The 22,855-nt window shown below is 48.5% G+C and overlaps 1 protein-coding gene across 3 annotated transcripts in view; it reads left to right on the top strand.

Moving 5' to 3' along the window:
- The first annotated feature begins 2,664 nt into the window (after positions 1-2,664).
- CCDC13 (coiled-coil domain containing 13) overlaps positions 2,665-22,855 on the top strand; it is a 36,299-nt gene continuing 16,108 nt past the window's right edge. For 2 of the 3 annotated variants that reach the window (XM_061396112.1, XM_061396115.1), the window contains exons 1-9: positions 2,668-2,740; positions 3,621-3,847; positions 7,647-7,795; positions 11,257-11,399; positions 12,991-13,080; positions 17,610-17,726; positions 18,933-19,037; positions 21,566-21,724; positions 22,350-22,526. In XM_061396112.1, the coding sequence (XP_061252096.1) occupies positions 2,717-2,740; positions 3,621-3,847; positions 7,647-7,795; positions 11,257-11,399; positions 12,991-13,080; positions 17,610-17,726; positions 18,933-19,037; positions 21,566-21,724; positions 22,350-22,526 (1,191 nt within the window). In that variant the 5' untranslated portion in view covers positions 2,668-2,716. Of the gene's footprint in view, positions 2,741-3,620; positions 3,848-7,646; positions 7,796-11,256; positions 11,400-12,990; positions 13,081-17,609; positions 17,727-18,932; positions 19,038-21,565; positions 21,725-22,349; positions 22,527-22,855 lie in introns of all 3 variants that reach the window. The other variant, XM_061396113.1, reaches the window with a different exon arrangement.

The following is a 22,855-nucleotide window of genomic DNA, read 5'->3' as shown; positions in this document are numbered from 1 at the left end:
GAAGATCATGGCATCTGGTCCTATCACTTCATGGGAAATAGATGGGGAAACAGTAGAAACAGTGTCAGACTTTATTTTTGGGGCTCCAAAATCACTGCAGATGGTGACTGCAGCCATGAAATTAAAAGACACTTACTCCTTGGAAGGAAAGTTATGACCAACCTAGACAGCATATTCAAAAGCAGAGACATTACTTTGCCAACAAAGGTCTGTCTAGTCAAGGCTATGTTTTTTCCTGTGGTCACGTATGGATGTGAGAGCTGGACTGTGAAGAAGGCTGAGCGCTGAAGAATTGATGCTTTTGAACTGTGGTGTTGGAGAAGACTCTTGAGAGTCCCTTGGACTGCAAGGAGATCCAACCAGTCCATTCTGAAGGAGATCAGCCCTGGGATTTCTTTGGAGGGAATGATGCTGAAGCTGAAACTCCAGTACTTTGGCCACCTGATGCAAAGAGTTGACTCACTGGAAAAGACTCTGATGCTAGGAGGGATTGGGGGCAGGAGGAGAAGGGGACAACAGAGGATGAGATGGCTGGATGGCATTGCTGACTCGATGGACTTGAGTCTGAGTGAACTCCAGGAGTTGGTGATGGACAAGGAGGCCTGGAGTGCTGCGATTCATGGGGCCGAGAAGAGTCGGACACGACTGAGTGACTGAACTGAACTGAACTGAGAACATATAAAGAATTCTCACAAATCAACAGCTAGAAATTGGGCAAAAGACATGAACAGACACTGCACCAAAGATACACAGATGGCAAATGAGTACCTGAAAAAAATGTTCAATATCATTATTCATTATGCACAGTAGACCACAATGAGACGTCACTACATACCTATGAGTATGTCTAAAATGAAAAATACTGACAAATCAAGTACTGGCAAAGATGTGAAGAAAGTGGATGACTCATACACTGCTGGTAGAAATGTAAAATGGTAGACGCACTCTACAGAAAAGACTGAGAGTTTCATATAAAACTAAACATGTTATTATCATACAACTGGACTCTTGGGCATCTATCCTGGAAAAATGAAAGCGTTAAGTTCCCACAGAAATCTATATCAGCTTTATTTGTAATCCTCCTCATGTGTCTGTTAGCTGCTCAGACCTGTCCAACTCTGTGACCCTATGGACTGTAGTCCACCAGGATCTTTTCTCCATGGAATTCTCCAGGCAAGCATACTGGAGTAGGTAGCCATTCCCTTCTTGAAGGGATCTTTCTGACCCGGGGATTGAACCTAAGTCTTCTGCATTGCAGGCAAATTTTTTACTGTCTGAGCCACCAGGGAAGCCCCTTTATTTGTAACTGCCCCTTACTAGAAAGAGCCCAGATGTCATTTGAGGGGCAAATGGTTTAAACAAGATGTTGTACGTGCAAATCATAGAAAACTACTCGGCAGTGAAAAGGAACAAACTGATACATACAACAACCTGGATGAATCTCCAGAAATCTATTCTGAATAAAAGAAGTCAGTCCCCAAAGGTCACATACTACATTATTCCATTTATATAACATTTCTGAAATGACAAAATTTTAGAAATAGAGAACAGATTAGTGGTCACTCCCTTTGGGAGTGAGGAGGGAGGAAAGTGGATGTAGTAATAAAAGCCCCAAAGAGGAATCCTTGTGGTGATTTAAGTGTTCATTATTTGAAGATGATAGTGGATATGCAAGCCTAAGCATGATAAAATGGTACAGAACTAAACACACACACAAATGCATCCAAGTACAAAGATCAACATCAATACTCTGGCTGTGATACTGCACTAGAGTTCTGCAATATGTGGTCCGGTGCCCCACCTTCATGCATGTCTGTGGAGTGAATGCCTTATGAGGAAAAAAAGAAGAAAAAAACAACCATGAAATATCTGAAGACTTTCTGAAGACCTGAATCTAGTAGTGACTTAAATTGGGAAGTATCTGAAAGAAGAAAACAAACAAACACACAAATGTTTTCCACTGTGGAAATAAACCATGTGCTCTATATTATCCTCTAAAGTGCAAAAATAAAAACATACCATTGCAATTCCAGCACCCGAATACAACCATTTTAAACTTTAATATTTCTCTGCATTCCTTCCCAGTCAAGTTCCGTTCCTAGTTTTTGTTTTGTTTTGGCAGCGCCATGCGGGATCTCATTCCCAGATCAGGGATCGAACTCGTACCCCCTGAAGTGGAAGCGCAGAGCCCTAACCACTAGACTCCCAGGAAGTCCCTCTGTTCCTAGTCTTAAAAACATAACTACATTTATTTAGCAGTTACTATTTCGTGCCCTGCCTTTTACACTCACTGGCACAAAATAACCTTTTCCCGACACTGTTCTGTATTTTCCAAAGACTTTCTGAAAGGCTACGTTAAATTTCATGGTGGGATCGTTCACTTTAATTTCTTCCAGCAGGACTGCGGGATGCGCATCTCTGCGTAGAACGTTTGGCCCACAAAACTTTTAAACTACGTTCTAGAAGCGGACCACTAGCTCAACTTTAAAGTCTCAAGACGCAAGACGCCCCCTCCCATTACCCGACCGGGCTGGCTGACTTACCTACTAAACCCGGGTAGTCTGCACCTCCGTCCCTTTCCGAACTCCCTGAGCCCTCTTGGCCGCCGTAGACGCATGATGACGTCACGCGGCGTCGTGCCTGGTTTCCCTGGTGACGGTTGCCAGGACAGCGCAGGAAAGCGTCTGAAGAGGTGACGGACCTTCTGCAGCTAGAGATGGGGAGCAGCGGAGCAAACACTGTAAGTGCAGGGAAAACTACAGAATGGTTCCGGCTGGAGTCAAGGGAGCAAGTAGCCGCCAGGAGGCCTGGCCGGAGCCAGGGGTGTATACCTGTGTAAAGACTTATTGAGCTGTACAGTCACGACTTACTCATATAATTTACTCATGTAAATTATAATTCAATAAAAGCAGTAATTAGGGACTTCCCTGGTGGTCCAGTGGTTAGGACTTCGCGCTCCCAATGCAGGGGGCTTGGGTTCGATCCCTAATCGGGGAACTAGATTCCCATATGCCACAACTAAAGATCCTGTATGCTGCAACTAAGACCTGGCACAGACAAATAAATAAATATTTTTTTAAAAAGCAGTAATGATATCTGAGCCCCATTCCTAGGAATTGATATTTAATTGGTCCAGGAATGTGCCACAGCATTGTTATATTTTAGGAGCTCCTGCTGCTGCTAAGTTGCTTCAGTTGTGTCCGACTCTGTGCAACCCCACTGACGGCAGCCCACCAGGCTCTGCCGTCCCTGGGATTCTCCACTTAAGAACACTGAAATTCTAATGTTCAGCTAGAGTTGACAGCCACTGCTTATAGGGATAGGAAGGAGTCAACTGTTGAGTCTGAGTAATGGGGAAGAGTATCCTGATGGCACAGTCAGGGATGGAAGGGTGTGTCGGGTGTGGGGTGGGGCGGTAACGCTCAGTACAGTTCAGCTGTGGCTGTCAGGGGATCTGAAGTGAGGGTGGGTCTTCCAAGCTTCCACATGGACACTTGCAAAGCTAAGCAAGAAACTCCAGGCTTGAGGGGTCGTACAGGGCTTACTACGAGTCGAGCACTCTTGAGGAAGAAGCACTTCGTAGAGTTTGCTTCAGCTCAGGCTTCTTTTCCTACTCCGAGGGCAAGATGGCAGAGGATGAAGGCTCACAGGACACCTTGAGGCTCCAGTTTAGAGCCATGCAAGAGATGCAGCACAAAAGGTTACAGAAGCAGATGGAGAAACGGAAGGAAAAAGAACTGAGCCTCCAAAGCAGAGGTGATGACCAAAAAGAGCCCCTGGAGATCTCTGATGGCCTCAGCGTCCTCCAAGCTGGGGAGCAGAACTCGAAAACCAGCTTTCAGCAGAGGTAAATGCAAGCTTGGACACTCCCAGGGGCATTGCAGGGAGGTAGGGAAGATGGGGAGAATGACTGCAGACAGTTCGACAGTCCGGTTGGCCAGATGTGTGTTTATCAACTGAGACTCAAGAGGTTTCAACATAGAGATTGTTATTGAAGACTCTTGCATCTGATAAAGGGTCTGTGGGCCTATAGACATAATTTGGCATGAAATTTATTCAAAAACCATGTGAAGTCAAATGGAAAATTTTGAAACTCATCAAGGTGTAGTTTATTCACTTGGATTTTGTCTTTCATGAAAGAAAAAACTGGTTTTTGAGGAGCCAGTTGGCTGGCTCTGATGACTCACAGATGACCACTGCTCCAAATCTCATCTGAGATTGTTCTGCCCCAATTTCCCTTTCCTGACACACAAGGACACAAACCTACCTCTCATAAAGAAGCACTTGATGGATTGCTTTTATATAGTTGGTGAAAAGGTTGAAGAGTCCAAAATCTTCTCATTTTGCTCTAAATTTGTCATACAGATGCAGTGATTTATATAGGCTATTAGAAGCAGAAGTCTCAATTGATACCAAAGTTTGCTAGCCAGTTTGCTAAAAAAAAAAATCACAGCAGTTGTTGAGCTATCTCTTTGCTTCTGGTTTCACCCAGAATCTATTTTCTCCATCTACAAATTCTACTTTTCATGGTTTCTCAGTTTTCACAATGTTCTACTGAAAAAGCTAATTAGAAAAAAATTAAAATGTCAATAATTGAAAAATTCATAGGGCTCCTAAATATTAGATCTAAGTTAACCCCAGACCGATTTCCAAATGATTTTTACCCAAGTCGGAGAAAGTGGAATTTGTGGATATCCAACAATATTATTAATAATATCCATTATCTAATAATTAGTTGAGCTTCCCATGTGGCTCAGTGGTAAAGAATCTGCCTGCAATGCAAGAGATCCAGGTTTGATTCCTGGGGCGGGAAGACCCTCTGGAGAAGGAAATGGCAACCCAGTCCAGTATCTTGCCTGGGAAACTCTGTGGACAGAGGAGCCTGGTGTGCTACAGTCCATGGGGTCACAAGAAAGTTGGACATGACTTAGCAACTAAACAAAACAACAATAATTACTGTTACCTTTGAGTTTCCCAATTGGCGCTAATGGTAAAGAACCAGCTTGCCAATGTAGGAGACGTAAGAGATGCAGGTTCAATCCCTGGGTCAGGAAGATCCCGGGAGGTGGGCATGGCAACCCACTCCAGATTTCTTTCCTGGAGAATCCCATGGACAGAGGGGCCTGGTGGACTACAGTCCATAGGTTGCAAAGAGTCGGACAACTTAAGCAACTGAGCAGACACACATGCATAATTTCTATAACTTATTTACTTCCTGAGCAACTGCCTCTATGGAGCTGGTTTCGTGCCTAATGATAGAAACAATCACAGACCCATCAATCACATGTTTCTCATGTTTTAAAGTTCTGAAAAAAGCGTTGCAAGACAACGTAGAACATGCAATACCAGTCGCCTATTCTGATTTCCTATTGGATTAACCTGAGACCCAGAGCCCTGGCCTCAACTTAAGGCTTAGACAATCCTCTTTGGTCTTCTAATTGTTGTCCAGTCACTCAGTCATGTCCAACTCTTTGTGACCCCATGGACTGCAATATGCCAGGTTTCCCTGTCCTTCACCATCTCCCAGATGCTCCATCTTGCTCAAACTCATGTCCATTTAGTCAGTGATGCCATCCAACCATCTTGTCCTTTGTGGTCCTCTTCTCCTCCTGCCTTCAATCTTTCCCAGCATTAGGGTCTTTTCTAATGAGTCAGTTCTTCACATCAGGTGGCCAAAGTATTGGAGCTTCAGCTTTAGCCTCAGTCCTTCCAATGAATATTCAGGGTTGGTTTCCTTTAGGATTGACTACTTTGATCTCCTTGCAGTCCAAGGGACTTGATTTCAAGAGGCTTCTCCAATACCATAGTTCAAAAGCATCAATTCTTCGGCACTCAGCTTTCTTCACAGTCCAACTCTCACATCCATACATGACTACTGGAAAAACCATTGCTTTGACTAGATGGATCTTTGTTGGGAAAGTAGTGTCTCTGCTTTTAATATGCTGTCAAGGTTTGTCATAGCTTTTCTTTTAGGGAGCAAGCGTCTTTTAATTTCATGGCTGCAGTCACTGTCCACAGTGGTTTTGGAGCCCCCAGAATAAAGCCTCTCACTGTTTCCATAGTTTTCCCATCTATTTGCCATGAAGTGATGGGACCGGATGCCATGATCTTTGGTTTTTTAATGTTGAGTTTTAAGCCAGCTGTTTCACTCTCCTCTTTCACAGTCATCAAGAGGTTCTTTAGTTCCTCTTTGCTTTCTGCCATAAGGGTGGTGTCATCTGCGTATCTGAGGTTATAGATATTTCTCCCGGCAATCTTGATTCCAGGTTGGGCTTCATCTAGTCCAGCATTTCGCATGATGTACTCTGCATAGAAGTTAAATAAGCAGGGTGAATATAAGCAGAGAAGTTAAATAAGAACAGAAGTTAAATAAGCCTTGACCTACTCCTTTCCCAATTTTGAACCAGTCCATTGTTCCATATCCGGTTCTAACTATTGCTTCTTGACCTGCATACAGGTTTCTCAGGAGGCAGGTAAGGTGGCCTGGTATTCCAACCTCTTTAAGAATTTTTCCACAGTTTGTTGTAATCCACACAGTCAAAGGCTTTAGCATAGTCAATGAAGCAGAAGTAGATGTTTTTCTGGAATTCTATTACTTTTTCTATAATCCAATATGCAAGTAAAACTAGAGGGCCTTCCCTGGTGGTCCATTGGTTGAGACTTTGCCTTCTAGTGCAGGAGCTGCAGATTCCTGTTGGAAAGCTAAGATCACACACATGCCTCGGGGCCAAAAAACTAAAACAAAAAAGAGAAGCAGGGCTTCCCTTGTGGTCCAGTGGGTTAAGAATCACCTTTCAATGCAGGGGACACCGATTCAATCCCTGGTCCAGGAAGACTCCACATACTGTGGGGCAACTAAGCCCATGCACCGCCACTAGAAGAAAGCCTTCACGCAGCAACCAAGACCCAGCGCAGCCAAAAATTTTAAAATAAATAATTTTAAATTATAAAAAGCACAGAAGCAGTATTGTAACAAATTCAATAAAGACTTTTAAAAATGGTCCACATCAAAAAATCTTTTAAAAATTAAGACTATAAATTTCTTGTAAGTATCACTTTAGCTGTTCACAAGTTTTCAGATATATTGCTTCTACAGTCAATCCATTCTAAATGCTTCATAATACACATTATGATTTCTTCTTAACCCATAAATAATCTAGCAGTGTGTGTGTATGTGTATGTTTAGTTCTAAGCATATGACAACTTTGGAGTTCTTTTCTGAATATTTGCCCTTTTTTAGTATTGATTTCTAATTTTAGATAATTAATATTTAAGAAAATGGTCTGCATGATGCTCATTATTTGGAGTTTGCTAAGATTGCCTTTGAAGTCTACAATACATTTTTATGCATGTTCCATGGATGCTGGAATGGAGTATGAATTCTCTGGGCAGGGTTTTACGTAGCTCTGTTGAACCCCTAGTAAACCATAGCATTCAAAGCTTGTTGCTCCTTTCACTTATGTGCATGTGTCCTTGATCATTGTTTTGAGAACAGTATGCTAAAAATGTGCTCATTGAGATTCCCCTTAATTCTTCATTCCTGTTTTATACAGACCAGTTCTAGTCACCACCCAGTACCCAGCCAGGGACAACAAACCTGGGCCATGGAGGCCTGAGCCCCCTGTGATTCTGCTTTTCCCTTGCAGGGTGCTTGAAGATGAGATCGAACAGCTTCGGGATCAACTCAGGGAAACAGTGGATGAGAACGGGCGATTATATAAGTTGCTGAAGGAGAGGGACTTTGAAATCAAACATCTCAAAAAGAAAATAGAAGAAGACAGATTTGCCTTTACAGGTAACTGCACTGCTATTATGACAGTTCCTACCCTGAAGTCTAGGTCGGCTGGCCCAGCTGCCATGGAGCCTACAGGGTGGACAAACAGCAAGTTCCAGAGGGCAGGTGTGAAGAAAGAGTGCAAGGGTCAGCTGTAATCAAGCTTGTCCAGTTAAGTCTCAGAAATGAGGGATGGGGAGAGGAATGGAGCAGGCAGGGTGGGCCAGCATGCCAGGAACCGGGAGCAGCAGAGGCAGAGGACAGGCATTCCAGGCAGTGTGGGTGAAGCCGCTGGGACTCATGACAGTTCTCCATGGCATCTGCTGCATGTTCGGTGGGCTGATGGCATCCATTCTGTCTCGATACTCTGACTCAAACATGGACGTGAAAAAAGCCCCAGTAGAAGTAAGCATTTACTCTATACCTCTTGCTGTTACTGGGCGAGAAGGGTAGACAAGACAGGGAATGTGGCTGTTCCCATGGGGATTTCCTGGAATCCAGCAGCATCTAGAGTGGACCTTGTCTCTTCAGGTCTGACTTGGACCTTGGCTCTGCTGCTTGAGACCTTGACCCCATGGGCCTGTTAGGGACCCTGGGTATGTTAGCCCTGTGGGTGTGGACTGGACATTGACCACTGACTCTGTGGTTCTAAGCTAGACCTTATTCTTACAGACCTGGTGGAGACCTTGGCCCTGGCTGTCCTCTGCTCCATGCATTGAGCAATTCCCAGGTGGCTGACTAAAAAAGTACAAAGTCGGTGTCACCAATCACAGAGGGCAATACGTCTCACCTGGCATCTGCTGGAGTGTCCCCCTCTGCCTTTGCTAGTAAATGCCCTTGAGAGTAGGTGTACCCAGAGGACCAGTGCTGAATTAAAAAGCAAGGGAAATTTGGTATCTTAAAAACTCTTATGCCTCCCTCCATTCTTTGGCCTTTTCTGTCTAAAAATAAAGCTATACTGAAGAGAAGGTAACACCTAACCTGGCTTGGGTTTCAGATGCAAAGGGGCAGCTTTTGCAACACTGTCTCTCAAGGCTGAGAGGCTCCAGGGGAAGAGGAGATGCCTTCATGTTTTGAAGAGGAAAGTCTGACAGGCTCAGTTCATGTCTCTAAACCAGGCTGCTGACAGCTGATAAACTGGTTTTCCTTTGGCTGGATTTTTCGTGTTTGCTTTAGTTTTTCCATCGCTTTGTACAATTCTTTAATGATTGCACTAGTGCTTACAACACATATAACTTTTCATGGCCTACTTAGAAATATTATTTTACCACTCAAGTGGGATGAAGAAACTTTACCACCATATGGATCCCTTTACCCTCCCCCTTACAGTACAACTCTTAAGTATTGTATCTGTATATGTTGAAAATCTCATCAGAGAATGCTATTGTATTTGCTTTCAACCATTATACATGAACCGTGAACTTCCAAATGTTGGATTTAGAAAAGGCAGAGGAAGCAGAGATCAAATTGCCAACATCTGTTGGATCATCAAAAAAGCAAGAGTGTTCCAGAAAAACATCTACTTCTGCCTTATTGACTATGCCAAAGCCTTTGACTGTGTGGATCACAACAAACTGTGGAAAATTCTTAAAGAGATGGGAATACCAGACCACCTGACCTGCCTCTTGAGAAACCTATATGCAGGTCAGGAAGCAACAGTTAGAACTGGACATGGAACAACAGACTGGTTCCAAATAGGAAAAGGAGTATGTCAAGGCTGTATATTGTCACCCTGCTTATTTAACTTACATGCAGAGTACATCATGAGAAACGCTGGGCTGGAGGAAGCACAAGCTGGAATCAAGACTGCCAGAAGAAATATCAATAACCTCAGATATGCATATGACACCACCCTTATGGCAGAAAGTGAAGAAAAACTAAAGAGCCTCTTGATGAAAGTGAAAGAGGAGAGTGAAAAAGTTGACTTAAAACTCAACATTCAGAAAACTAAGATCATGGCATCTGGTCCCATCTTCATGGCAAATAGATGGGGAAACAGTAGAAACAGTGACAGACTTTATTTTTCACTGCAGATGGTGACTGCAGCAATGAAATTAAAAGACGCTTGCTCCTTGGAAGAAAAGCTATGCCCAACCTAGACAGCATATTAAAAAGCAGAGACATTACTTTTCCAACAAAGATCCGTCTAGTCAAAGCTATGGTTTTTCCAGTCGTCATGTATGGATGTGAGAGTTGGACTATAAAGAAAGCTGAGCACCAAAGAATTGATGCTTTTGCACTGTGGTGTTGGAGAAGACTCTTGAGAGTCCCTTGGACTGCAAGAAGATCCAACAGTCCATCCTGAAGGAAATCAGTCCTGAATGTTCATTGGAAGGACTGATATTGAAGTTGAAACTCCAATACTTTGGCCACCTGATGCGAAGAACTGACTCATTGGAAAAGACCCTGATGCTGGCAAAGATTGAGGGCAGGAGGAGAAGGGGACGACAGAGGATGAGAGGATGAGAGGATGAGATGGCTGGATGGCATCACCGACTCAATGGACCTGAGTTTGAGTAAACTCCAGGAGTTGGTGATAGACAGGGAGGCCTGGCATGCTGCCGTCCATGGGGTTGCAAAGAGTCAGACATGACTGAACGATTGAACTGAACTGAATTATATTAATACATATTTTAAAGAACTTAACGATATAAAATATTCTATTTACCCAGATATTTTACCATTTCTGTGCTTGCCCATTTACTGCTGCCCCTACTATCATGGGGTTGGCAGCTTCAAGAGTGGGGCTTGGGCTTCCCTGATGGCTCAGTGATAAAGATTCCACCTGCCAATGCAGGAGACGCCAGTTCAATCCCTGATCCGGGAAGATCCCACATGCCTCAGAGCAATTAAGCCCATGCACCACAACTATTGAGCCTGTGCTCTAGAGGCCAAGAGCCACAACTACTGAGCACGGGTGTTGCACCTACTGAAGCCCGTGCATCCTCGAGCCCATGCTCTGCAGCAAGAGAAGCCACAGCATTGAGAAGCTGGGAATTGCAACTAGAGAGTAGCCTCTGCTTGCTGCAATAATGAAGACCCAGCACAGTCAAAAATAAATAAATTAAAATTATTTTTAAAAAATAGTGGGGCTTGTCTGAAGACAGTTGGGAAAGAATAAGCAAAAGAAAAGGATTTCCCCCATTCGCTCTGAGCCCACTGCCTGCCCTTTGGACGAGAGAGGGCAGATCACTTTGACCTCTTTCTGATGTCTAGTTCCAGGATTTGTAATGCTTTTGAGTCCTGGGAGGGAAACATAACCAGAAAACTCACCACTGGACCATCTGTACTTCTAGGTTTCGTTTCCTTCCCCAGGTTCTTTCTCCTCACGTGTCCTCACCCTCTTCAACAGACACAAGGTGGCCGAGGGCAGCTACTCCTTGTTTCCCCAGTCACTGCCTGGCCCAGGTCAGCAGCAGCAAGCTTGTTCAAACATGCGGGCCTGTGTTTTTAATGGACCTCACCGTTTCCCTTCATTTTAGGGACAGCTGGTGTGGCTGGGGATGTGATTGCCACCAAAATCGTCGAGCTGTCCAAAAAGAACCGGGTGCTGATGGCAGAGTCCGAGGGCGCGAAGACCAGAGTGCGGCAGCTCAGCAACCGCATCCAGGAGCTGGAGCAGGAGGTAAGGAATCTCAGGTGCCCCTGCCCCGGGGGCTCCTTACACCCCACGCCACTCCTCCAGAGAGTGGAGTGCTTTACATGCTTTGGGTCCTTCGCAAGGACTTTGGGTCAGTGTTTGCCCTGAGTCCCTCAGTCTGTCCCATCCTGAGAGGGGACTGTTGGAAAGCAAGGAAGAAGCAGGCCTGGAGAGGTAACCCAGTACACTGGAAAGGATGCAGGCCTGGAGCCTGACCACCCAGGTGTGAATGTCAGCTCCACCACCGATTTGCATTGTGACTTTGAGCCAGTTACAGTCTCCCTGTGCCTCAGTTTCCTCCACCTGTCACATGGCAGTGATAATGGTGCTCACCTCAAGGTTTTCTGAGGATTAAATGACTTACTGTTGTAAAATGCTTAGAACAGAGCCTAGCAGGTAGTTAGCACCAGAAAGATGTTGTTAGATACATGATCAGGGATTCTGGCTAACTTGAAGCTAGAACCAGGAACATTCCATCAGTTTGTCCCCTGTTCGTCCACCTTCCCTCTCTGCCACCCCTAGCCTCTCACAGCTAATCATAAACGCCTCCAGCTGAGCGAGGGCACAGCCCCAGCGGCTCATGGTCCTTCAGGAGCTGGAATGAACCTTCGTGCATAGCTTCTCCTTATGTGGCTGGAGGAGCCGAGGCTGGCAGAGGTTAAGAGGCTTTCTCAAGTCACACAGCATGTGGTGGTGCCAGACTTCAAATCCAGTTCTGTTGTTCTCCAAAACCCTCCTCAGTCATTATACTTGGCATTGCATTAGAGCTTCTTTATTCTATAACAAATTTTTTTTTTGAGAACCATCTCAGGCTCTGTGCCAGACCCTGGGGAGACTGTGAAGAGCAAAATAGGCCTGATTCTTTTCCTCCTGGAGTCAGACCAGCATCGGGGGCCCTTCAAGGAGGTAGCACAGGCAGTGGGTCCCTGGAGGATGAGAAGGGCCCAGACTCGGAAGGTTGAGGCAGGGGCCTCCAGACAGAGGACCCAGCAGGTGCAAGGACCTAAATATGGATAAAGGCTTGAAAGAGGGCCAATGTGGCCAAGCGTGGATCAAGGTGAGGTGAAAGAGGTGGGAGGGCGGGTCGTGCCCAACCATGTCAGACAAGCGTGGTCTTGGTGTGAAGGACAACTGGGAAGCCCTTAAAGGGTCAGTTGACTGTCTGTATATAGCAGCGGTCTTGGCCACCAGGCCACAAGCCTGTTAGGCAGGTTTCTTAGCATCTCCGACCTTGTTTCCTTGAGTGTAAGGTGAAGTCCGTAATTCCTTTTCTGTCTCCCAGGCTGTTGTTAGATGCAGACCATGGCTGCAGAATCATTATTTATTAAGCTGTTCATGAATCCTAAGGCTGCTCCACTGTGACTGGGGAATGGGGCAAACAATCAATTAAACCTTTTCCCATCGCAAAGCAGCTTGTAAAGGACAGTTCTTCCATTAATGGGCCTTAAAGTGAGCTGAAGAGACAGGCTACTGAGATCGGTGACCGCACATCCGACGGCAGCACCAGAGCACTTCCCGCAAGGTGCCACAACCACTGAGCAGAATTAAATATTAAGTGCCAGGTTTGCTTTTTCAGCTGCAGATAGCCCAGGCCAGGCTGCCAGCCAAGGGATCCACTGACGCAGGAGCCAAGCCACCAAGGACCCAGATGGGAGACAGAGTCTTGGTATGAATTCCCTTCTGTGCTGGGGAGTGTGTGAGGCAGCCATGGGCCTGGGCCTCCCCTCTTCCATGGGGGCGCAGGTGTCTCTCTCCAGGGTCTACCTCCACCCCACTGCTGAGCTGGTGCCACCACTGCAGCAGTATCCTCAGAGTAGCCATCAGGGCACAGTGACCAAGTCTACCATCTGAGGCCAGGAATGCCCCAGTGAAGGCTAGTGAGGGTCTAATTGATTTAGTTCCCAGAGAGGGAGGTCAGCAGGGGCCTGAGGACCCCGGAATCCTAGAATTTCAGGATCAGGAGGGAAGGCCTGGTGTAGCTGGCCTCCCACTCTCAGCCCAGCCATGAAGGATCTCCGTTACAGCCTTCACTGGTGAGACATCCAGCTTCTACCTTACCCCAGGGACAGGGATCTCACTCGTCCTCAATGGAACCCTGGTTTTGGAAGGAGGCAGTCCATATTGTGGGAAGTCTTCCCTTGGTGGAACTCCAAATCTACAGAGTAAAAGTGATTACTGGGAATGGGGGCTATTTCCAAGATTCCATTTTTACGTAGCCAATGAGCCTCCATGAAACCTAGGACATGGGAATTACAACTCCATGAAAGGAAGGCAGCCTGACCCAGTGGGCTACTGGTGAGGGGCACCAAACCCAAGCCAGACAATAAATAGCTCAGAGTCTCAAGGACAGGCTTCCCAGGTGGTTCAGTGGTAAAGAATCTGCCTGCCAATGTAGGAGACAGAGGAGATGCAGGTTCAGTCCCTGGGTTGGGAAGATCCCCTGGAGAAGGGGCATGGCAACCCACTCCAGTATTCTTGCCTGGAGAATCCCCATGGACCGAGGAGCCTGACGGGCTACATTCCATGGGGTCACAAAGAGTCAGACATGACTGAGCAACCGAGTACACACTCAAGAACATCCCAGGAGGCCTCCCCACGGTTTTGTTTTTGTTTTTTTGGCTGCACCATGTGGTTTATGAGATCTTAGTTCCCTGATCAGAGATTGAACCCGGGGCCCCAGCAGTGAGAGCACCAAGTTCTAATCACTGGACAGCCAAGGAAATCTCTCCATCGTTTTCTTAAGCCAAATGAGTTGGTGAAACGGAATCCAAGCCTCAGTACTCCCAGTTCGGTGCCCCCTTTTCCACCCAATCTTCCCTGTTGTCTATGACTCAGGGTCAAGCCACTTCATGCCTGTCTCAAGGAGAATTCAGTCCTCTCCTCGGTGTACAGTGATGGGCCCCTCCATGTACAGGGTGACATATCTCTTGAAGGCTAGTCTTGTGTAGACCTGTCTCATTGCTAGGGAGGCAGTGGAGGGGCTCCGCCCTCAGCGGGGGCCAGTCTGGGTGTCATTCAGTGCTTTTCCCAGCTCTAGGGGATGCTGCTAAGCTGCCCCATGTACATCCACATCTCTGAGTGGGACTGTGCTGGGTGGGAAACTGCTCATTCGGTCACTTGTTGAACCTGATGGAATTTTCTGTAACACAGAGAATCAAAGACCAGCCCACTGTCCACAATAGGGGAGATGAGTAGGCATACTGAAGGGAGGAGGCGGGGACAGGGCCCTCAGGGAGAGCCCCCTGGCTTGGAGTTCACAGAGGGAACGCACTCCACCCGAGGCAGCCAGGAGGTGGGATGGGCAAGGGCTTCCTGAGGTGGCCTTGCTGGAGTAGGAAGGTAGGGGTGGCCCTTCCAGCAGAAGCAGCGTAAGCTCAGAGCAGGAAAGCGTCACTGTTCCTATTCTGTTTGTTAGCTGGGCATCAGTTAGACAACATTTGGCTGCAGCCCAGGGCCCATGAGCAGGAAAAGGGGAACATAAACAAAGCTGGGGTGGAGTCACCTGCGGAAGGAAGCCTTGACAGTAGCTGGAGGAGGAGTTCCAACTTCGTTCTCTGGCAGCAGGGAGCCTGGGAGGTTTCTGATGGAAGCATGGGTGGTGGGCTGCAGTCTCCACTCCTCAGGACACAGGTCTTCCCGGGCCTCTTCTACTGAGAGCGAGAACAATAGCCATGTCCCTCTCATTAGACTGATCAGCCCAACCCAGGCCTGGGTCATGCTCCATAGCCTGCGGGCTCACCCCCGACTGGGCCCAGAGCTCCAAGTGCATTCCAGAGTAGAGCTGAATACCCTCTCTGCATGGGGCCTCATGAAGCTGTTGTTGTGTGTGGCCTTGGCACTGTCTGCTCCCCCTGGACACCGGTTCAGGTATTCCCTCGGGGGAGAAAGCCAAGACCCCCAGAAAGCCTGTGGTATCTCACTCTGGGCAGAAACAGCTCTGAAATGCCAAGGAGGTGGGGTTGGCACAGCTTCCCGAGTTGGGGGTGAGGTGTGGAGCCTGGCAGAGTAGATGGGGTGATGCCCTCACCAGAACACCATCTAACCCTCAGCCACTTTTGCCAGCTGCCGCCCCAAGCCAAGTTATGCTCTCTGGGCATCACCATCTGTCAGAATCTGCCCCAGGGAGCACCTTTACAAGCATTATCCCATCAACACTCACAGGCACCCCAGGGGCTGGTATAAGATTGCCCCCATTTCACAGGCGAGAAAATGAGGCTTGGAGAGGTGTGAGGTTGCCCGGGCTCCAGATCGAGATGCAATCCGAGTGCCCTTTCTGTGCCCTCATGCTCTCAAGTGCTCTCTCAGCTCTTGCACCACCACCCACCAGAGCCTGGGGGATAGGGCGGGAGGGGGTTGTCAGGCAGGGGCTGCTGCTTCCTAACCCAGGGCAGATTCAAAGCAGCACCTTAGCAGGGGGCAGACAGGCCCCCAACAGCAGTGGGAAGGGATGGCAGACAGCCAGACGGGGGAAGGACAGACAAAAAAAAGATGCCCTTGTGTTTTTTGCCTAAGTTCTCCGGTTGCAAATTCTGCTCACACTGGTTACTCTATTTAGCCTCATGGTGGCGCTGTGAGGACGCAAGCATTTCCTAGATGAGACCCGCCCCTCCATGAGTCCAGGCTTTCCTGGCTGTGTGTGCAGGTCTAGTTACTTTGATCAGTGGTTTTCACAGGGGCTGCCCAGAACCTCGGGGGTCTATGGAGCTCCCCACCCCCAGTCTCCTAGGGTCTATCTTTCACTAGAATTCCCCGGAAGTTTTAATCTGTGTCTGCTAAGAAAAATTGAGAAAGCTGCTGCGGTATCCACCTTGTTTCCCAGAAGTTTACTCCACCTGATGTCTTGGGACAGGAGCAGATGGTCTGTGTCACTGCCAGTGGGACCCTCAGCCCACCAACCAGTGTACCTGTTGCCATCATGCCAGGGCATCAGCAGCAGCTTAAATTTGGAAAATCAGTTGGTGCAAGGGAAGGACTAGGCTCCTAATTCTACTGCTGCCACCTCAGCCAGCTGTGTGCCTGAGAGGGCATGTATTTCCCTCCTCAGGAACTTATTTTCATCACCTATGGAAAAGATTTGAATGGGCTGACCCTGGAGTCCCTTTAATGCCAAAGTTCTGTGAGCCTCAGGAACTTCTATTGAAGTCAGAAATGGGGAGCACATTAGCTCCCCATTTTGAGAAAAATTTCATCCAAATAGTTTACATGAAATATTATTATTAAAAAAAAAAAACACTGCTAAGAACTCTAACAGGCAGAGTTTTCATGGTTCCTGCAATTCTTTATACCACAGAAATGGAGCACTGGGGGATTAAACTGGTCCTTATTTCTTTTTTCAAAAAATAATGTTATTCATTTATTTATTTATTTTTGGCTGTGCTGAGTCTTCACTGGTGCAAGGGCTTTTCTCTAGTTGCGGTGTGCAGGCTTCTCATTGGGTAGCTTTTCTTGTTGCAGAGCACTAGGGCACATGGGCTTCAGGAGTTGCAGCTCTTGGGCTCTAGAGCACAGGCTCAGTACCTGTGGCACATAGGCACAGTTGCTCCGCTGCATGTGGGATCTTCCCAGATAAAGGATTGAACCCGTGTCTTCTGCATTGGCAGGCAAATTCTTTGCCAGTGAGCCCCCAGGGAAACCCTGGGTCCTTATTTCTATTTAGTGAACTTACTGCCAGGAAAGCCCAAGGCCCAGTCTGACAATTCTAGGAGAGGGAGGCCCTGAGTTAGAATGTTTGTGGCCCTCCTGCCAAGCTAAACCCGTTCCCTCTTCATCCTGAGTGAGGGTGGATTTGCTGTGATACCAGTCTCTACACACAGCAGAGAGCCTACAGTCTGTGTCTGGGGAGGTGGGGAACAGCCTCCTCCAGATGCTCCCTGTCTGTGGTCAACCACAGGTGTCCACACATGTGTGGCCACACTTGAGCACAGGGCTCAGGCCCCAGCGTTGGGCTGCCAGGATCCACACCCCTGCTCCCCTTTACCAGGTCCCTCAAGCCAAGGGGCTCACCTTGCACCAGCCTCTGCTCTGCATCCACAATGGTCTGACGGCAGGACCTACCTCACAGCGCGTATGATGATGAGATGGGCTCCTCTTGTTGAGCCTCAGCGTGGTACCTGCACACACCTGGAGAAATGGGGGCTGTGAGTATTATTACTATTTAGGCTTCAAGTGACCTCTCTCCCTGTCTTTCCCAACCAGCCGGAGAACCCAGAGGTGAAAGTCTTGCAGGACAGGCTGGCGGCCACAAACTTGAAGATGAGTGACCTCCGCAACCAGATCCAGGCTGTGAAGCAGGAGCTCCGGATGGCCCAGAAGGTACTTCTGGGTCAGAGTTCAGGTCTTCTTGCATGGCTGGGACTAGGGCTGGGAAGGGCACGGCTGGACAATGGCTTCCATTCAGGAGCTTGGTCCCGTGAGCATCATGTTGCTTGTTCTGGGTCAGGCTCCAGATCCAGTAACGTCCTTCCACCAGCTCTTTAAACAGACCCATCTGGTAAGGGGGATTGCTGGCTGCCTGCAGGTCCCTGCACAGAGGCCCTTGTGGTGCCCACCCAACCCTGGATGGAAGACAGTGCTGTCCACCCTAGAAAGTCCCTTAAACCTTCCCTGAGCTATGTGTACCCCTACAGACCCTGGATGTCTCCTTAATAAGCCACCTTGGACTTGGAAGCCTACCAAGACCCACCTCCTGTCCGCTGCTGTCTCTAATGTTAGAAAATGGAAAGGTTGTTTGTGGATTAAAGGCCCCTTTCAAAGGAAAATGCTCAGACTTGGGAGGCAGGCCCAGCTGGTTCATTATTTATTTTTATTTACATAGTGAATTCTCTGGCATTTGTCTTCCCTGCTGGAACCACTCAGACCAGCCAAGATTTCCAAAACAGAGTTCTATTGTGGAAACAAGCACCAGAGACTTGGTACGCTAGATCAGTTTCCGTGACAGGCTACAGAGGGCCCCAGGGCACAAGCTGGGGTGTACTGTTTCTACCTCAAAGCCTTGAGGTTGAGCCTGAACATCTCCCGGTAACAACCACAAATCTGGGCCCTTCTGGAAGCAAACATCCCCAAGTGGCATTTGGTAGGCCCCTGCCTTGCTGCACTCAGACACGGCCCCTCGTCTGTGGCTTTGCATGGAGGGCAAGGCCCTGTGGTGAGGTCGTCCCTGTAACCTCCAGAACAATCTCAGTTCAGGGTGACAGGGGAACAAATTTAGGAAGCAGGTCCTGGTCAACTTTGTGATTCACTCATCCCAGAATGTGTCAAGAGCAGGCGGCCCCACCTGGGCACTGTCAGCAGTTCCTTGTCTGCTCGGAGCATCACCGGGAAGTGCTGGGGAAGGTGGGTTTACTGCTTTCCCAGGGAGAGCTGCTCATAGAGCGTGGTCAACTGGCCTTTGAGGTGGGGAGACGGGAGAGGGGGGTGGTTGTGCAGGTGGAGGCCGGGTCTTCTGGGAACGCCAGGCACCCAGCACTGTTTCTGCACATACTGTGCTTTGGGTCATACTGAAGGCCCCACCTTTTTCAGGTTTTGACTAGTGAGGTTGGGGAAGATGTGAACATCCAGCAGCTCCTGTCCTCGCCTGGGACCTGGAGGGGTCGGGCTCAACAGATCCTTGTCCTGCAGAGCAAGGTGAGTGAGTCATCAGGCTCCTCCTGGCCCTGAACGTAAGGCTTGAGATGCCCTAGAAAGACCCACGATGACCCACATTAAGAGACACAGAACCCAAAAAAGGCCTTTAGATTCTGCGGAGTGCACTCGCAACGCTGTTGTTTCACATTTTCCCCAACCAGCCTGATTTTCATTTGTTGTTTAATGAACAGGCATTTATGGAACACTACATGCCAGGCACTGGCGCTCAACAAATGCCTTTGATTTATTTCACTCCAGGCAGATTTTTTTCCCCCTAGTTCATGTAAATTTGCATGACTATTGTAGGCTTTTTCCAGTTTTGTCCAAATGCTTGCAGGCTTTTGAAAGTTTCAATTACCCACCCCACCCCCCACCAAAAAAAACTTAGCCTGTCTCCCTTTTTATGTTCTAAATATTTTGGAGCATTTCTGGGAGATGGTGAAAGACAGAGAAGCCTGGCATACTGCAGTCCATGGGGTCGCAAAGAATCGGACACGACTGAGTGACTGAACAGCAACAAAGAGGCTGGGAGTAGGGGCTCCGCAGCCATACTGCTTGGATTCAAATCTTCGCTCTCTGAGACTTCCCTGGTGGTCCAGTGGCTAAGACTCCATGCTCCCAATGCAGGGGGCCTGGATTTGATCCCTGACTGGGGAACTGGATCCCACATCCCACAACTAACACGTGTCCCAACTGAGACCTAGTACGGCCAAATACATAAATATATATTTTTTAAAAACCAGCAAATATTAGCTCTCCACTCACCAACTGTGTGGCCTCAGGCAAAATGCTTCATCTCTGTGTCTCAGTTCCCTCCTCTTTGTACTGTGGATAATGACGGCATCTACCCTACAGGTTGTGGGGGTACTGAATGCGTGCACATGTGTAAATCGCTTGCCACAGTGCCTGGCATGGAGGAAACGCTGTCTGAGGTTAGCTGGACCAAGAAACTAAGAGGCATGCAATTAGGTGGGCCACTTCCACGATTTGCCACGCGCAGGTTCGCCTTCACCCCAGGTTCTCCAGTGGCTTGTACCCTCAGGGTCTCCTGTGGGATCCTTGAAGCCAAATGAAGAGGTCTCCAAAAAACTGTAATTAACAACCAGTGTGTGGCCTTGAGCTTCCAGAGACCTGAGTTTGAGTCTGGCCTCAGTCATTGGTCTACATGTTTGGTGTCTTTGAATAAATCTCTTCATCTCTGTGTCTCAGTCTCCGCACCTGTAAAATGGAGATAATAATACCTTCTTTATAGGATTGTTATGGGTTAGACAAAATAATGTTTGGGAAGCACCCAGCACAGTGCGTGGCCATAATAAGCACTCAGCACTTTAGTTATTGTTGTTAGTGTTGTGCTGCTGCTACTGCTAAGTCACTTCAGTCGTGTCCGACTCTGTGCGACCCCATAGACGGCAGCCCACCAGGCTCCCCCGTCCCTGGGATTCTCCAGGCAAGAACACTGGAGTGGGTTGCATTAGTGTTGTAAAGCTGTGTAAATAAATGGTTAAAAGCAAGTGTTCTTTAGCGCTTAAATGGAATTACCACAACAATGCCACAGGAGGGCGCTGATCCTGCAGCCCTTTACCAGGGATCCCAGTGAATTTTTCTCCTGGCCATGGACACAGGAACCCAGTGGGCTATGGTCCACACAGTGGCAAAGAGTCAGACATGACTGAGTGACTAACACTTTCAGGGTCACACCATGTATGTTGTGTTGACACAGAAATCAGGGTTAGAAGGGCCCTAGGGGTTATCCACATTAAACTCAAAGTGATAAAGCCATTGTTCTGTAGGATGACTTCCACCTGCCCTATGCTGAGGGCTTCCGCCGTCATTTTGAGGCCATTTTGGGGTTTCTCAAAGTTGCCTAACCTAGAAATCATCTATAGCACCTGTTTAAAATGAAAATCCCAGTGTTCTTCCCCTGGAGTGGGCCCCAAGATTTGTCACCCCAAGAAACATCTTGGGGATTCCCAGGCTCAGACAAGTTGGGATTCTGAACTCTCCTAACATACAGGGTGTACTCATAGATCCCCTACCCTTAACAGACGAGGGACCTGAGATTCAGAGAAGTAATCTGTGCAGAATCACAGCCAGCGAGGCTCTGAGCTGGTCTCCCAGCTTCCCCACCCTGCCCTCCCTTGCAGCATCTCCTGCAGGAACCTGTGGCCTCCCGAGGAGCATCCCCAGGCTCAGGTGGCCTGTCTGTTAGCTATTTCTGGTACTGAGACCTGCTGTCCTTTCCCTCCCAAGTTCCCGGGGCTCCACATCTGCTTCTCGGCCTCAGAGATAGGGTGATTTCTCTCATTTCCTTTGAAGTTTCTCTTTGCCAAGCAAAGCCTCTCTGGTGTCTTCCCTTGTTCTGCTCAGGATGCTGCCACAGACCCCTTCCACCCCTCTCCTAGGGGCCTCCACACCCATCTGGAACTGCGGTGTCATCTGTCCAGGGGGGTCATGCATACATCACATTGCAGGGCGGCCCCTCTGAGGGGTCGAGTCTCACTGCAGACCTGTTGTGGAACCACCTTCAGGTTAGAGAGCTTGAGAAACAGCTGGGACAGACCCGGAGCCGGTCCGAAGAAACAGCCAGTGAGCTGTCTGTCTATCCTGACTCAAGGAAGCTGTCAGCCCAGGAGAAAAATCTGCTGCGCATCCGCAACCTGGAGAGGGAAAAACAGGAAGGATGGGAGGTAAGTGTGCCCGGCAGGAGGTCAGGGGCATGTGGGGCCGGGAGACCACAACCACGTCTGTGAAGACTCAGAGGCTCTGAGGTTTGGGGTCACCTCTGTGCATGCTCCTCATGCCCTGCTGGTCCACCCTGAGCAGCCTGACTGGTTCCTCACCCCGAGCCCATTTCATGAATATCAAGGTGGCCCCATTATGGCTGTTATGGAGATGCTGGGCCTGAAACTAGCTCTTGATGGGGTGAGACACTTCAGTTTGAACATTAGGCTTAGTGTTGTCCACCGAAGCATGGCTTTTCTCTTTTCACCACCCAGGCAGGGATTGAGGGTCCTCAGAAGACACACTGGGACTTCCCAGGTGGCTCAGTGGTAAAGAACCCACCCGCCAATGCAGGAGATGCAAGAGATGTGGGTTCCCTGGGTCAGGAAGATCCTCTGAAGGAGGAGATGACAACCCACTCTAGCATTCTTGCCTGGAGAATCTCATGGACAGAGGAGCCCAGTGGGCTACAGTCCATGGGGTCCCAACCCCTCTCTGCTCTGGCCTCATCAGTGAGTGGCAGTGAAGGCTCAGCTGTGACCAAGGGTCCCACTCAGCCCTGCAGCCTGTGACTGCCCCCTCTGATTACAGAAACTTGCGGCGGAGCGGGATGCCCTCCAGAGAGAGCTCGAAGAGCTGAAAAAGAAGTTTGAGGGCATGAGGTCCCGGAACAAGGTGCTGTCGAGTGAAGTGAAGACCCTCAGGAGTCAGATGGGGACCCTTGTGGAGAAGGGCCGGCATGACGATGAGCTCATCGATGCCCTCATGGTACAGTTACCTCTGGGGCCCCCGCCCCAACCAGAGACCTGTGACCCAGTCCCAGCCCCCAGAGTCCTCATGCACCCCAACATGCCACCTGCATAACCCGGGAGCTCGTTGCTCTGCTGGGCCCAGCTCCAAAGCCTGGCGCTGGGCACAGGAGCAGCACAGAGGCTGCCGGAGGGCCAGCAGAGGACCTGCTGTGAGAGGTTGATGCCGGCCATGAGCCACTGAGCCTGTGGACCCCAAAGGAGGAAGAAGAGGATGTAGTGGGGAGCAGATGCGGTTACACCCTGGGTTATTTTTCATGGAGAAATGGAAAGGATGACTGAGGGGAG

The sequence above is a fragment of the Bos javanicus genome, chromosome 22, assembly GCF_032452875.1.
Source record: "Bos javanicus breed banteng chromosome 22, ARS-OSU_banteng_1.0, whole genome shotgun sequence".
In the NCBI taxonomy this organism is placed as follows: domain Eukaryota; kingdom Metazoa; phylum Chordata; class Mammalia; order Artiodactyla; family Bovidae; genus Bos; species Bos javanicus.
This window is presented reverse-complemented; position numbering and strand designations above follow the sequence as displayed.